At 42.4% G+C, this 16,375-nt stretch overlaps 1 protein-coding gene across 2 annotated transcripts in view; it reads left to right on the top strand.

The window, feature by feature from the left end:
* The first annotated feature begins 126 nt into the window (after positions 1-126).
* Positions 127-16,375, top strand: part of top3b (DNA topoisomerase III beta) — a 104,733-nt gene continuing 88,484 nt past the window's right edge. Inside the window, exon 1 of one of the 2 annotated variants that reach the window (XM_061928964.1) lies at positions 127-317. In XM_061928964.1, the coding sequence (XP_061784948.1) occupies positions 248-317 (70 nt within the window). In that variant the 5' untranslated portion in view covers positions 127-247. The remainder of the gene's footprint in view (positions 318-16,375) is intronic. The other variant, XM_061928963.2, reaches the window with a different exon arrangement.

Raw genomic sequence — 16,375 nt, 5'->3', positions numbered from 1 at the left:
ATAAATGGAGCCAATACATATATTATTATCATTATTATTATTATTATTATTATCATCATTGTTATTATTATTATACCTCATGTTGTCTTATTTTGCCTGCTTCTCACTCCAGACCAGCAGATGGGAGTATAACACTTCAAGCCGTAATTCAACTGCAAGTCAGCCTAGAGGAAGAAGGGGAAAACAACGAATGCCATATCCGTTTTGTACGTTTTTGAGTTATTGAATTTCTGCAAAGGACTACAAAATGAGGACAATCATGATGGTCGCGGAAAAACCTTCCCTGGCTCAGTCAATTTCCAAGATTCTTTCCAAAGGTCCGTATGGATTGATTATTCTTACTGTACATATGGATTTCTTATGGTGTGAGCACAAAAGACAATGCGCTTTATGGTTGTTGTAGTGTAGCTGACGCTCATATCAAATGAAAGTCGTCTGTTTTTTTAAAACTCATACTTATCGACAACAAGAGCCGTTCTCGAAACTGACCGAAATAAGTGAATAGTTTGTAACGCATTTCGACACGAAAGCAAGGATTGTTTGATAACAATTTAAAACTTTGGCACTTTTGTCATCCACAGTTGGTCAGTGTTATTTTTGTATATTAGTTAATTGTCTCAATGAACACTCATCTCTGTCCTTGATCGTTATTTGTCTTCCTCTGGAGTTACTGCCTTGTTAACCTCATATCTAAGGAGAGTAATGGTAATAATGAAAAAAATAGTCTTTTTTTTATGGAATTGCTTTATTCCCTACAAATACATTAATTCAACCAATCAGTCAATCAAGGTGAAGAAAGCATTTTGATGGTCACTAATGTAATAAGCGGTAGAAAATGGATGGATGGATGTTATTACCTACCAAGCCACTTACTGTGTATCAAAACCATTATTGAATACATTTTCTATGAGCATGGCAGCATGCTTTTTACTGCTTAGTGTGTTGATTTTCAGATAAAAACTGATTCTATAGATGTTACCGATTGTACAGACAGACATTTTTTGTGGCACAGAAAAACACTTAAGAGCAATATGAAACGTTTAAATATTTACATTTAATTTTTATCACTCAAACAAGGTACACATGTGCACTCATACATATAAACACAATGCGGTCATAAGGCCTACTGTAATGCTCAATTAAACCCAGAGAACATCTCTAAACTGTGCCAGCACTGTTGCTAACACGAGTGTATGGCGGGCCGATATGGATCAAACCTCATATCCCGATATAGTTTGGCCCATAAACTAACCCATAAATGGAAATATTCATTGATGTAACTAAATATCTCCACCATGCCTTGATTTGGACTGATGGGGATCCCAAATACACAAAAGCAGATACCAACAAGTAAGAAAAGTAGGATTTGCAATATAGGATCACAAATAAAAGGTGTTTTGAGATAAGAAAAAAAAGAAAAAGCCTTGAAAATAATATAAGAAAAGTCAAATATAATCTCCAATAGGGATGATGTTCGAAAACCGGTTCTCCCGATGCTTCGATAAGAAAAGAAACGATTCCATGGATTCGAATCCCATTTTGAGAACCGGTTCCCGTCATTGAAGCCACTATACCTTATTTTCGCGACCATAGGGTGCACCGTATTAAAAAGTGCCGTGTCAGTTACGGGTGCTATTTCTGTATTTAACGCATAAATAAGGCGCAGCGTATTTTTGGGCGTAGGCATGGTTAAACGTTAGCTTAAAACATACGCTAGCTTAAAAGATACGCTAGCATGCATGGACGCTGTTTTAAAAAGGCAGCAGGAGCAAAGCTGAGTTCGGTTGTACTTTATTGAAGTATTTATCAATGTACTCACATTATTTTTTGATCAACCCTCATCCACAAATCCATCAAAGTCCTCATCTTCTGTGTCCGAAATGAACAGCTGGGCAAGGTTTCATTTTCAAAGTCAGTCTCGTTGCCGTGGGGCCCCTCGGAAAAGATGCCGGCTTTTGCGAAAGCTCGAACAACAGTGCAAGCAGACACGCTACCTCAAGCATCCACGATCCATTCACAAATTGTGGCATAACTCGCCCGACGTTGCCTCCCAGTTTTCGTGAAGCTGTGTTCGTCTGTCATCCATCGCTCCCATGACGCTCACAACTTCACTTTGAACCTCCTGTTTACACCCATGTCCAGCGGTTGGAGTTCCTTCATCATGCCTTAATGATGACTCCAGGTGGAAAAATTTTTCTTTCGGCAACGTCTTCCCCGTGAATATCACCACAGGGAGCAGTTTCTGTCCATTAGCATAGCAAGCTAGCACAACAGTAAAGGCCGACTTCTCTTGCCCCCTTGTGCGTATCGATTCGCTACCGTGCTGGTTCCCTTCTTCTCCACAGTGTGCTCACCGGGATGTCGAAAGTGAGCGGCATCTCGTTCATGTTGGTGATGTGGTTTGTCGGCAATTTTTTTTATTTACAATGCACATAACAGTACTATATGCTCACTGGGGGTGCGCTTTTAGCGTCCTCTCTCACCTGAAACCTTCACCCTTTTAACGTCCGCATGCTGTCCTCAGTCACGTCCGCCTTTCCTCCATATAAACAGCGTGCCGGCCCAGACACATAACATCTACGACTTTTGGAACTCAGTGCACACACAAGGTGCACACACAACATCCATCCATCCATTTTCTACCGCTTATTCCCTTCGGGGTCGCGGGGGGCGCTGGAGCCTATCTCAGCTACAATCCAATCTATCTGGATTCGATAAGGAATCGGTTCGATAAGAGGATTCAATAATGGCATCAACATTGATAATTTCTTCACGAACATCATCCCTAATCTCCAATCTTCTTTAAAAAAAACATGTAGCTATGCTCAATTCTTCAGCTAACAAAAACACAAAAGAACATCATGTGAAATGAAGTGCCTTGGTTTAAGAGGACATGTTTAAACAAAAGCAGCAACATGAAAATAATTTACCTTTAACAATGGTAAACATTATTGTAGGACATACGTACAAATACTTTAATTAGCCATCTGCCAACTGCTTCATGATGATGTGTGACAGGTTGTGTTCTGAAAATTACTTTTAAAAAGTAATTCATTATAGTTACTCATTACTTTACCAAAAATGTAATTGAATTACTAACAAAATTACTTTTTATTTAATAAATGTAATTAATTACTAGGGAAAGTAATTAATGCATTACTTAAAAAAACTTAAAATATCTGGCATAATGCAGTTGAGATATGTTTCATATAATGTGTATATATAAATATAAGAGCAGTGTGTGTCTGTGTGTGTGCCTTTTTAAAAGGTGGTGCCTGTTGTCTAGTGACGTGAAATGTCAGCCAGTCCATGCTCAGTCTGAGGCCATGTCCACACAAACACGGATACCCAATAAACGCATGCTTATCACTGCATTTAGGCCTCTTTTCCGCACGCAAATGCCACCCCTGAAATCATGACGTCAACTTACGTGTGTTGCTTCCATTTTTGTAGATGCAGCCGGCCGACCGTGCACGCGCGTAAAACGCAGCCAAGCAATAAAAAAAAAAAAACATGATGTAGCGTCCTCCTTGTAGTGTGTACTGATGTTAAAGACAATATACACTTCATTGCACATGTACTATATCAATGATTAAATGCTTTGTTATTCTACAAAAGTTTTGCAGTGGCACACGCACGTCTGTGCGCTTTGTATAGGCACTTAAACATGCAAAAGTGTTCCCTTGGCTCGTTAATGCGTGCTGATTTGAGAAATAATGTACACTACATTGCACATGTAATACATCACCAAGTTGCTAAACATGTTATAATTCTATGAGTGTTGGGTTTTAGCAGCACAGGTATGCATGTGCTTTAAACACAAAACATATATACATAACCAGTGTTCCCCCCAGAAAATGTGTTAGTTAATGTGGTGTCTCTCCAGGGGGAAGGGGTGTAACTCGGCATGTCGTCGCCATCACGTCTCCACCTCATCGCTGCCACCAAAGCCTGGGGGTGGGGGGGCAATAGACTACAGACTATGATTACATTGAACACATTGTTTATTAAAAAATAACCAAATAACAATATCTTATAATAAATAAAAATATTAGAGAAATAAAGAAGCCTACAATTTTTGGTTGTTTTCCGCTCCATTTGCAGAAAGGCGATATGCGATATATATCTTGATATTTTTCCCGTAAAGTATAAACAAAACACAAAACAGTCCTAGTTACCTGAGATACTAAGTACAAACCCCGTTTCCATATGAGTTGGGAAATTGTGTTGGATGTAAATATAATCGGAATACAATGATTTGCAAATCCTTTTCAACCCATATTCAATTGAATGCACTACAAAGACAAGATATTTGATGTTCAAACTCATAAACTTAATTTTTTTTTTGCAAATAATAATTAACTTAGAATTTCATGGCTGCAACACGTGCCAAAGTAGTTGGGAAAGGGCATGTTCACCACTGTGTTACATGGCCTTTCCTTTTAACAACACTCAGTAAACGTTTGGGAACTGAGGAGACACATTTTTTTAAGCTTCTCAGGTGGAATTATTTCCCATTCTTGCTTGATGTACAGCTTAAGTTGTTCAACAGTCCGGGGGTGTCCGTTGTGGTATTTTAGGCTTCATAATGCGCCACACATTTTCAATGGGAGACAGGTCTGGACTACAGGCAGGCCAGTCTAGTACCCGCACTTTTTTACTATGAAACCACGTTGATGTAACACGTGGCTTGGCATTGTCTTGCTGAAATAAGCAGGGGCGTCCATGGTAACGTTGCTTGGATGGCAACATTTGTTGCTCCAAAACCTGTATGTACCTTTCAGCATTAATGGCGCCTTCACAGATGTGTAAGTTACCCATGTCTTGGGCACTAAAACACCCCCATACCATCACAGATGCTGGCTTTTCAACTTTGCGCCTATAACAATCCGGATGGTTCTTTTCCTCTTTGGTCCGGAGGACACGACGTCCACAGTTTCCAAAAACAATTTGAAATGTGGACTCGTCAGACCACAGAACACTTTTCCACTTTGTATCAGTCCATCTTAGATGAGCTCAGGCCCAGCGAAGCCGACTGCTTTTCTGGGTGTTGTTGATAAACGGTTTTCGCCTTGCATAGGAGAGTTTTAACTTGCACTTACAGATGTAGCGACCAACTGTAGTTACTGACAGTGGGTTTCTGAAATGTTCCTGAGCCCATGTGGTGATATCCTTTACACACTGATGTCGCTTGTTGATGCAGTACAGCCTGAGGGATCGAAGGTCACGGGCTTAGCTGCTTACGTGCAGTGATTTCTCCAGATTCTCTGTACCCTTTAATGATATTACGGACCGTAGATGGTGAAATCCCTAAATTCCTTGCAATAGCTGGTTGAGAAAGGTTTTTCTTAAACTGTTCAACAATTTGCTCATGCATTTGTTGACAAAGTGTTCACCCTCGCCCCATCCTTGTTTGTGAATGATTGAGCATTTCATGGAATCTACTTTTATACCCAATCATGGCACCCACCTGTTCCCAATTTGCCTGTTCACCTGTGGGATGTTCCAAATAAGTGTTTGATGAGCATTCCTCAACTTTATCAGTATTTATTGCCACCTTTCCCAACTTCTTTGTCACGTGTTGCTGGCATCAAATTCTAAAGTTAATGATTATTTGCAAAAAAAAAAAGTGTATCAGTTTGAACATCAAATATGTTGTCTTTGTAGCATATTCAATTAAATATGGGTTGAAAATGATTTGCAAATCATTGTATTCCGTTTATATTTACATCTAACACAATTTCCCAACTCATATGGAAACGGGGTTTGTATGTCATTATTAGTAAGTCAATATTTTGACTTAGTAATTTGATGTTAGTTTGTCTAAATTGTCAGACGATCGCTTCTCTGATGTCTCCATCATGTTCAGAAGTATCTTCTTTATCTGGACGTCTTCTTCTACTGCATTCAGCAACTTTGTCTCCATATGAAGTTTTCATTTTAGTCTGTCGTGCTTGTGGCTGTTGAATTTTGCCTAGTGGAAAAAAAAAAAATTTATAAGGATTTTTACAAAATTACATTCAATAATCATGAATACATTATTTGGGATAAACTCACTTTAGCACAGGTGTAAGATAGTGACAAGTTATTTACAACATGTCAAATGGCCCTCAACATCATCGGTAAACAATGTGTGTCAATAAAGCCCTTCGAGGTATTTTAATTTTGACATAAAAAAAACATTTAATGCAACTGCAGTTTTACTTAACTCAATATTATTTATTACAAGAAACCACTCACAGCATTTTTAATACAACCCTATTTAAATACACCTAAAACAGCTGAACTTTAATATATGCTTGCCATCTTGACTTCTGATTCCAAAGCAAGTATTTTTGTCACACTGTTGTCAAACAATGATCATATTCAAACAAATGGGCAACATATGATTCCACATTGTTGAAAGTGGTCATCTGAGAGCATTTGTAATTGCAGTGCAGTTCATGTACAAATGCTTTGATGCCCCATCTATCTGCCTTTTAACAATATTCCTTCCTAGCAATGAAGTTTGCGCCCACATACCTGAAGTATCTTTCATCACAGAAGATTGTGGATTGCTCCCATTGGAATCTTGCTGCTCTTGTACATTATTCGGCATATCTTTGTCTGTGACCAGGCTGTCAAGGGTGAATGGAGAATCCCAACTCCGATGAGAGCTTGTGTCAATATCTGATGTTTTTATTCCAAATTGAATGGATGTAGTTGATGGAGAACCGCCCGAGATCTGCTGGCATAGTTAGAAGTAGAGCAAAACAACTCTAGCGTAACCACTTCTTCCACCTGCGTCGACTGCTTGTCTGTACTTTCCACAAATCACTTTCAGTTTAGTGTTGATAGTTGTTTTTGTGATATCCTCTTTCCGGTGAGGAAATTCCTCAGATGTCCCTCCAAGTCCGTACCGTTCCAAAATAGGGTAAGAATGTCACCATACTTGGACTGGCAAGTTTCCCAGTCAACACTTTGTTGAGTTTTGTTAACTTTAAACTCCAAAATGATGCTTAAAAGTAGCTCTACTTCTCTGTCAGTCCACATATATAATTCTTTCTTGCCGTGACCCGCTATTTTTGCTATATGCCGCCTCCGGAAATGACGTTTTGGATGTTTCTTATTTGCTAAAATGGTCTTAAGTCCTCTGCGATGAGGTGGCGACTTGTCCAGGGTGTGCCCCGCCTTCCGCTCGATTGTAGCTGAGATAGGCTCCAGCGACCCCGAAGGGAATAAGCGGTTGAAAATGGATGGGATGGAGGGTCTTAAGTCCTAGGCTATAGCGTCGCCAGTATTTTGGAATGCGTATGACACTCAGTGTATGCGTTTGCTTGGGGACAGAGATAGTTTTTATAATGCACACATGTGGCTGGAGATCTTGTTAAGACCTTAGTTTAGGCGGTGGCTCTTTGTTGCTAAGGCGGCTGGATTGGAGCGCAGCGCAGACTTTACAAGTTTCTCCACTTTCCAGGAAACCATCCCCACGATGCGAGAGGGAGAAAGGATGGGAACGTCTACTGGAAGGTTTGTTAGCGTTCTTAGACCCGGGTCTGAAAGACAGCAAGTAGTCGAAGCGAGAGAAGAATTGTTGCCATCTTGCCTGTCGATTGTTTAGCCTCCTGGCAGAGCGGATGTGGAGGAGATTGCTGTGGTCGGTCAGGATCTGGAACTGGTGACAAGCCCCCTCCAACCAATGTCTCCATTCGGCGAGAGCCTCGTGGACCGCCAACAGCTTTCTATTCCCGGCGTCGTAGTTCCGCTCTGCCAGGGACAGTCGTCTGGAAAAAAAGGCAACTAGATGAATCATATTAAAATTCTAGAGCGTTGGGAAAGTATAGCGCCAATTCCAGAGTCGGAAGCGTCCACCTCCAATGAGAAAGGCAAAGTCCAAGTCAGGGTGAACGAGGACAGGGGCGGAGATGAAGCTCCTCTTCAGGTCTTCAAAGGATTTGTTGGCCTTATGAGACCAGACAAAAGAGCTCTTTGGAGAGGTGAGGGCATGGAGTGGTGCGGCAATCCGGCTGAAGTCCTGAATGAAACGACGGTCAAATCCAGCGAAGCTGAGAAACCTCTGCAACTCTGTTCTGAAGGACGGCTGAGGCCAATCCACCACAGCATCGACTTTCTTGGGGTTGGCTCTGTTATGCCCCTTCTCGACCACAAAACCGAGGAATTCCACAGAAGAGGTGTGAAAACTGCATTTCTCGGCCTTGACAAACAGGCGGTTCTCAAGAAGTCTGGAGCACGAGTCGCACATGTTGTTGGTGTTCAGCCAAACTATGGGAAAAAATCAGAATGTCATCCAGGTAGGCAACAACAAATTGGTCAAGCATGTCGCGCAGAATGTCATTAACGAGAGCCTGAAAGACGGCCGGCGCGTTTGAGTCCAAAGGGCATAACTTGATATTCGAAGTGCCTAAGGTGGGTGTTGAACGCCGTCTTCCACTGCGGAAATCCAACTTGGTGAAGATGGTAACTGGGGCCAACGGTTCGAAAGATGAGTTGAGAAGCGGTAGGGGTACTTGTTTTTTATTGTAATGTTATTGAGATGACTGTTGTCGATGCAGGGTCTGAGTGAACCGTCCTTGGTGACAAAAAAGAATCCAGCTGCCAGTGGAGATTTGGATGGAGTGATGATCTCTGAAGCCAAACCCTCCGTGATGTAAGTCTTCATGGCCTCCTTCTCCGGGAGTGACAGGTTAAAAAGACGGCTAGCAGGTAACTTAGCCTCCGGGAGTAGCTCAATGGCAGTCGTATGGTCTATGTGGGGGTAGACCCTGTGCTTGCTCCTTGTTAAAGACCTCAGCTAGGTCATGGTAGCAGGCTGGAACAAGGGACAGGTCCGGGCACTGTTACTGGGGCGGTGGACCAGAGAGGAAGCTGCCCTGAGGCAGTTCGCGTGGCAGGGTGTGCTCCATGTCAAGATCCTGCCAGAAGACCATGAGATGTGGGGGTCATACTGACGGAGCCAAGACCTACCCAGGACCAGCGGGGCGACGGGTGCTTCCAGAACCTAAAGACTGATGGTCTCGCTGTGGTTTCCCGAAATGGTCATGGAAATGGGCTCTGTGCGAAACCTGATGGGTCCCAAGGGTCGCCCGTCCAGGGCCTGAGCAGGAAGAGTCTTGTCCAGGTGGACCAGGGGAATGCCCATCTGTCGGGCGAACTCGTAGTCCATGAGACTCTCGTCGGCTCCAGAGTCCAAATATGTCTCTACTTTAATTGTTCTTGAGACCCACGCTAGGGTAGCGGGTACTAGGAAGTCAGGGTTTTCTTTCTCTTGGAGAAGAAGCTCACCAGGATCCCCATAGCTGGTGAACCTGGTCTTTTGGCTTAGCCGGACAATTGCGGAGAATATGTCCGGCTAGACCACAGTACATACAGAGATTCTGCCTGTACCTTCTCTCTCTCTCCTCAACGGTCAGCCGGGTATTTCCCAACTGCATGAGTTCAGGAGAAGTCAACATGGTGGGTGTAGACAGAAGTGGAGCGGCTGGGGCCTCAAAGGTAGGTAGGAGTTGAAGTCTGGGAATGTTCCTCGCGACTCCCTGAGCTCGCTCAGCAGCACGTTCAGACAGTCTCTGGTCGAACATGAGGGCAAGATTGATTAGGTCTCTGCAAGATGTGGGTCTGTCCCTCAGTAGTCCGTCTTTAATTTCCTCGGAGAGGCCTCGATGGAACGCGCTCTGGAGCGCTCGGTCGTCCCAGCCGCTGTCGGCCACCAGGGTCCGGAACTCCAGGGTGTAGGCCGCCACAGAGCGAGGTCCCTGCAGGATGGAGTGAAGTCGTCCCGCGGCGTCCCCCCCATCTTTGGGGTGGTCGAAGACGGCCCGGAACTCAGCACGGAAGGCAGCGTAGTCCGAGCTCTAACCCAATGTCCGGTCCACGGCAGCCGCAGCCCACTTGAGTGCAGGACCAGTTAGCAGGGCAAAAATGAAGGCAATCTTAGCCCCATCAGAGGAATAGCGTGAGGGCTGTTTTTGAAAAATAAGATCGCACTGTACAAGAAATCCCCTGCACAGCTCAAAATCCCCCTCAAAGGGTCTAGGACTGGAAATCTTGGGTTCCCGTTCAGGAGAAATAGGCTGCTGGGTTAGTAGCAGCGGAGGTCACTCTAGGCACAAGGCAGTCCAGCCTAGAGTGTAGTCTGGAGAAAGCTTTCTCCAAATTGTCCTCAAGAGCAAAAACACGCTCTTGGTGCTCATTGACCATGGCACTGAGGATAGACAAGCCGGATGTCCTGGGGGCTCGGGACTGGGCCTCGCTGGTGTCGTCTGGTTTCGCCATGTTTTTGGCCAGAATGTACTGTTGTGTATTAGTCAAAAGGAAGGAGGCGACACCAAGGCAGAACTGTGGTTTACCAGGTTTATTAAAACCTTTGATGAATGTGTGGGGTGTGTATGCTACCACAAGTGAATGAGTCCGGACAATGTGTGGAATTAACAATGTGAGATTTACCAGAGGATGTTGTTGGTGCGTGTTGAATGCATCTTTCGTCAAATCCAAGGGAGAAGGCGAAGACGCAGTCTGCGGGGGGGCAAGCAGTCGGGGGCTGGAGAGAGGCAACAATGTCCATGTCCAAGCAGTGGTCGAGGATCGGGGAAGGCAAGCAGAGATCTGGGAGGAGGTCGTGAAGCAAGACACGATCACGGGCAAATGGGAAGACACTGTGGAAGACAAAAAGGACATCAACACGGGAACGAGGAAGAGCACAAAGAAGGCGAGCAAGAAACGAGGGAGGGGTGCCAGACGTAATGCTTACTCAAGGAGATTAGCTACTTTCTGTCGAAGGTCTCTTGGGTCCGCTGGCTTTTATGCCGCTCCTTCTCATCAGGTCCAGGTGCGCTGATGCGCAATTGCCTGCAGCCTTGTTGCTGAGTGGGCGTGCTGCGCCCAGCGCGAGCAGGGGCGTGTCCGAGCGCGCTGCCAGCAGAGATCCCGGCAGCTCCAGCTGCCGAGGAAAAGCGGGTTCGAGTCCGTGCCGTGACAGATATAGCAGTTCATCGATGCCGTTAAAGTATTTCAACTTCATTTTCATTTATTGTTTGATTGATTGACAAGTGGTGTTTGTTAATAGTGTACTGCTGCTGCGCACACAAACTTGATGTTTCCTTAAACATTTTTGATTGGCCAGGAAGCAAAGGACGCAATGCTCAACAATTCTGCTTGGCAATTATCTCTGTCACTTAGGCGGTGACGGCGAAGGAAAAAGAAAATCCACCTCTTGCGGTTATTTATCGCATAAAAAACACAATGTCGATTCGATGTTGTGCAACACTGTTAGTTGTTTGTTAGCAATATACTGTATTTGTAAAAAATACACTAAAGACAGGTGAAAATGTAATCAACATGAGTTACAACATACCAGGTACAAAATCAGCTGAGCAAACATGAATGTTATCTACATTCTTCCCATCCAAATTCTGTTCGAGGCTTTCAATCCATAATCGCCTTCTTTCTTTTTAGGCAATTGCTCTGTCTGTATTTCCTTTTTTCACAACTTTGGGCAGACCGTGGTTGTGTAGATGTTTTTTCTCTGTGCTGAAGTCTGACATCTGAAAATACTGCAAAAGTTAACCATTTAGTACTAGCAGAGATGCCAAAGGTCTCTTTTACAGACAATGTATTGTGTTTTCCTCCACCATGTAGTGTAAAACAATTATTTTACATGGCAAAATACACACATTTTGTGTTATTTTATCTCTAGACTCTAATCTTCGTCAGAAATTAGACACAGTTAAATGGTAACAGTTCCCTCGGATTGGGTCTGACCAGGAGTCAGTCGGCGTTTAAAGTGATTCATCAGAAAAAAGGGCAGTTGTGAGGCTGTGTATCAGTGCCCACTCTAAAGTGTCATAAGAGAGGAACGCCACTCTTGAAACATTAGCTATGTTCACATGGACACACAATTGTTCTGATCAAAAGCCTAACCGGAAATAAAATGTTTTTTGTAAACACGCCATTCTGAATATTTTGACTCAATCACACACGTTCGGATCAAAAGGATCTTTATTTGTCATACTCATACATACATATTGGACGCTTCTCTTACCACACTTCTCTGCGTGTAAGTTTTTGCTGCGCTTCAGCATTGCGTTTTATTGTTTTGTAGTATGTCAGTATGGCAGTTTTGTTTCATTTTGCGTAGCTTTCCCTATGCTTCTGTGTCTTTCCAAGCGGCACTCGTCTTTTGTTTTTTTGGGTCTCTGGATTAAATACATTTGACCTGTAACCTACCTTCCTCGGTTTTCTTTATTCCTGGAAACACGCCAAATATCGCCGTAATGCGACCCAAGCGTCGCAATTAGATGTGAGAAGTATCACTTCTATTTATTTTTTTGGGCCAAACCGTTGCAATGAACCACATGGAGTTGTTGGAGAAGATCAAAGCTTGTTTAGCCGAACTGCTTTGTGTTTAAATTGATATCAAAAAGTAAACCCCATGTTTTTTTTTTACCATTACCTGTTTTGTTTTTTTAATTTCCCAAAGTTATTACTTAAATAGCCATTCAGGTTACATAGCATTATGTTAATGTTGTGGGATCTGTCCTGATACAGCATGCCCATTTCCAAACATTTAGTACATGTCAAGGTACACAACATGTGCATAACTAAAAAAAACAAAAACCTTCTCTCTATCGAAATACAGATAAAGACGTCATGTAATGGCAAAAAACTGACATATTGATACTATTAATGAACAAAAACACATATGTGTCTTTAAATATATGGATGATGTGTATTAGTTTATTAGACATTACAAATTAAATGATGATTCACTCCCCACCCCAACACTGTATTACCGTATTTTCCGCACTATAAGGCGCACCGGATTATTAGCCGCACCTTCTATGAATTACATATTTCATAATTTTGTCCACCAATAAGCCGCCCCGGACTAAAAGCCGCGCCTACGCTGCGCTAAAGTGAATGTCAAAAAAACGCTGCGCTAAAGTGAATGTCAAAAAAACAGTCAGATAGTTCAGTCAAACTTTAATAATATATTGAAAACCAGCGTTCTAACAACTCTGTCCCAAAATGTACGCAAATGTGCAATCACAAACATAGTAAAATTCAAAATGGTGTAGAGCAATAAATAGCAACATAATGTTGCTCGAACGTTAATGTCACAACACACAAAATAAACATAGCGCTCACCTTCTGAAGTTATTCTTCATTCGTAAATCCTTCGAATTCTTCGTCTTCGGTGTCCGAATTGAAAAGTTGCGCAAGCGTGGGATCCAAAAATGGCCGGTTCCGTCTCGTAGAAGTCATCGGGAGTCAGTGTCGCTGTTGTTGTGCAGCAGTTCTGTGAATCCTGCCTTCCGGAAAGCTCGGACCACAGTTGTGACCGAAACTATCTGCCCAGGCATTTACGATCCACTGGCAGATGTTGGCGTATGTCGACCGGCGCTATCTGCCCGTCTTAGTGAAGGTGTGTTCGCCTTCGGAGCTGTGTGAAAAAAGCCACCCGGCCTCTTCGCGTAAACTTCCCTTAACCACTCGCTCATCTTTTCTTCATCCATCCATCCCTTCGAGTTAGCTTTTATGATGACGCCGGCTGGAAAGGTCTCTTTTGGATGGGTGGAAGTTAGCATGGCAAGCTAGAACCACAGTGAAGGATGACTCCTCATTCCCTGTGGTGCGAATATTCACCGTACGTGCTCCCGTTCCACAGTGCAGTTCACAGGAATATCAGTTGCTGTGAAATACGGTAGTAATCCGTGTGCGGATGGAGAGATTGCGTCTTTTTATGATCCGGATCCTTGTCGCGTAGTAGGAGCCATTTTGTGGTCTTTACAGATGTAAACAGGAAATGAAACGTACGGTGATATCCGCGCGTTTTTTCTTCTTCTTCCGGGGGCGGGTGAAGCGCTTCCTGTTCTATGGGGGCGGGTGCTTTCCTTGGCGGTTGCTTGCGTAGAAGAAGAAGCGCTTCCTGTTCTACCGGGAAAAAAGATGGCGGCTGTTTACCGAAGTTGCGAGACCGAAACTTTATGAAAATGAATCGTAATAAAGCGCACCGGGTTATTAGGCGCACTGTCAGCTTTTGAGAAAAATTGTGGTTTTTAGGTGCGCCTTATGGTGCGGAAAATACGGTACCTAAAATACACATAGCATAATGAATAATCTTGATTTTGTGTATATTATTTTGGCCATCAATGTGCAGCCCTATGTGTAAGGATAGATATCATATATGAACACTTTTTATCTATATGGACAAAAAGAGAGCTAGTCGTATGGCCTTCGGGTGCCATCTTGCAAGACCAGATATCATATACAGTGTTTCCCACAGGACAGGCATCTATTTGTGGTGGTGTGGTCGGGGGGCGGAGGGTGACGGCGGCAGCGGCGATGACCAAGAAGAACGCGGAGTTGGAATATAAGTACAACACTTTATGTACATATTTAGCTCATTAAAATTACCGACAGGAAGGCGAGAAACACTTTATTTCAACAGACTCTGGCGCCGTACCTGTCGTCAAAACTCCAAAGACCGACTGCACAGTTGCGCTAACAAAATAAGAGTCTCAGAAAGCTGGCGTGCACAAGCTAGCAAGCTACGGAGTTTGCCGACAATGTATTTCTTGTAAAGTGTATACAAAGGAGTACAGAAGCTGGACAAATAAGATGCCAAAAACCAACCACTTTCATGTGGTATTGGACAGAAAGGAGGACTTTTTTTCTCCTCCATTCGAAAATGCGGATGTTATCAGCACCACTGTCTGATTCCTATCAATGCAAGTCATCACAATCAGGTAATACACCAACTTATATTCTTGTCTTCATGAAAGAAAGGAATCTATTTGTGTTAAACATGCTTGTATTATTTTTAAACACCTTTAACTTGTTAACAATATTAACTATATGTGTTAAACATGCTTGTATTATCTTTAAACACCTTTAACTTGTTAACAATATTAACTATATGTGTTAAACATGCTTGTATTGTCATTAAACACCTTTAACTTAACAATATTAACTATATGTATTAAACATACTTGTGTTATCATTAAACACCTTTAATTTATTAACAATATGTGTTAAACATGCTTGTATTATCTTTAAACACCTTTAACTTGTTAACAATATTAACTATATGTATTAAACATACTTGTATTATCATTAAACACCTTTAATTTATTAACAATATGTGTTAAACATGCTTGTATTATCTTTAAACACCTTTAACTTGTGAACAATATTAACTATATGTATTAAACATACTTGTATTATCATTAAACACCTTTAACTTGTTAACAAAAACATGTATTTCATAAATAAGTAAATATAAATGATATATATGAATGAGGTAGATCCCCACGACTTGATCAATTGAAAAGTAGCTCGCCTGCAGAAAAAGTGTGAGCACCCCTGAGTTACACCCATCTGAACAGGTCAGCCACCTGTTTAAAGCCCGATCACAGTTGAAATCTTGAAATGAAGGGCCTTTAATGGCCAAAACATTAACCTGGACAACATTTTAACAGCTGGTTGGCTCAGATTTTATTCTTTTCATTGCATTCACATGCTGCAGTGGACAGTGGACAATTTAGCTTCATTATTAATGCAGTATCTGAAGCACCGTCTCCACGTGTGTTTATTGACAACAGGGTTATAACCTGGACACGTTAGCTCGTCGGTATGGTAACACGTGACGTGACAACAGCGGCGGTGTTAATGAAGCAGCGTCAGGCTGCTCACCGTGAGTGAAACGCTCGGTGAAATCGCGGATTAACGTTAAATATATGACGAGCCGCGAGCGATGCAGCTATAACTTATCTACCTACAACCTATATTACCCTCGTATTTTGATCCGGTCGGTCCGTTATTTTACTCCGCCGTCTTCTTCTTCTTCTTCTTCTTCTTCTTCTTCTGGACCACCAAGTGAATTAAGTGCTATTGGCGGAGTTACAATGCATAGTAGGCTACCGCCACCTACTGCACCGGAGTTGTAACTACAAGGTACATTCACAGACAGAGTCCCATTGCTTTTATGAGCGGTCGAGCGAGTCAAAAGCCGAAAAATCCATTTGTGGCGGACGTAATTCTTTCGTGGCGGGCCGCCACAAATAAATGAATGTGTAGGAAACACTGATATATGAACACTATTTTTATTTATATGGACAAAAACAGCAGCTCGTCTTATGGCCATCAGGTGCCCTCTTGCAAAATTCTTACATTGTTTTAATTTGTTTGTATCTTATGTCCATAAGGTGCTAGCTGCACAAATTTCACATCTATTTGTATTTATTTATTTATTTCTGTTATAATTTAGTTTCTTACATATTACTTTGTTTATAATGTTTGTGTTGCTTTCATATGCTCATGCAATTTCTACTTGAGGTACATGAAACAGTGTTCTTATGTACAATGTGTCTTCTACAAA

This window comes from Nerophis lumbriciformis, linkage group LG33, assembly GCF_033978685.3.
Source record: "Nerophis lumbriciformis linkage group LG33, RoL_Nlum_v2.1, whole genome shotgun sequence".
Taxonomy (NCBI): domain Eukaryota; kingdom Metazoa; phylum Chordata; class Actinopteri; order Syngnathiformes; family Syngnathidae; genus Nerophis; species Nerophis lumbriciformis.
The sequence above is the reverse complement of the archived record's forward strand: the minus strand, read 5'-3'. Positions and strand labels throughout refer to the sequence as shown.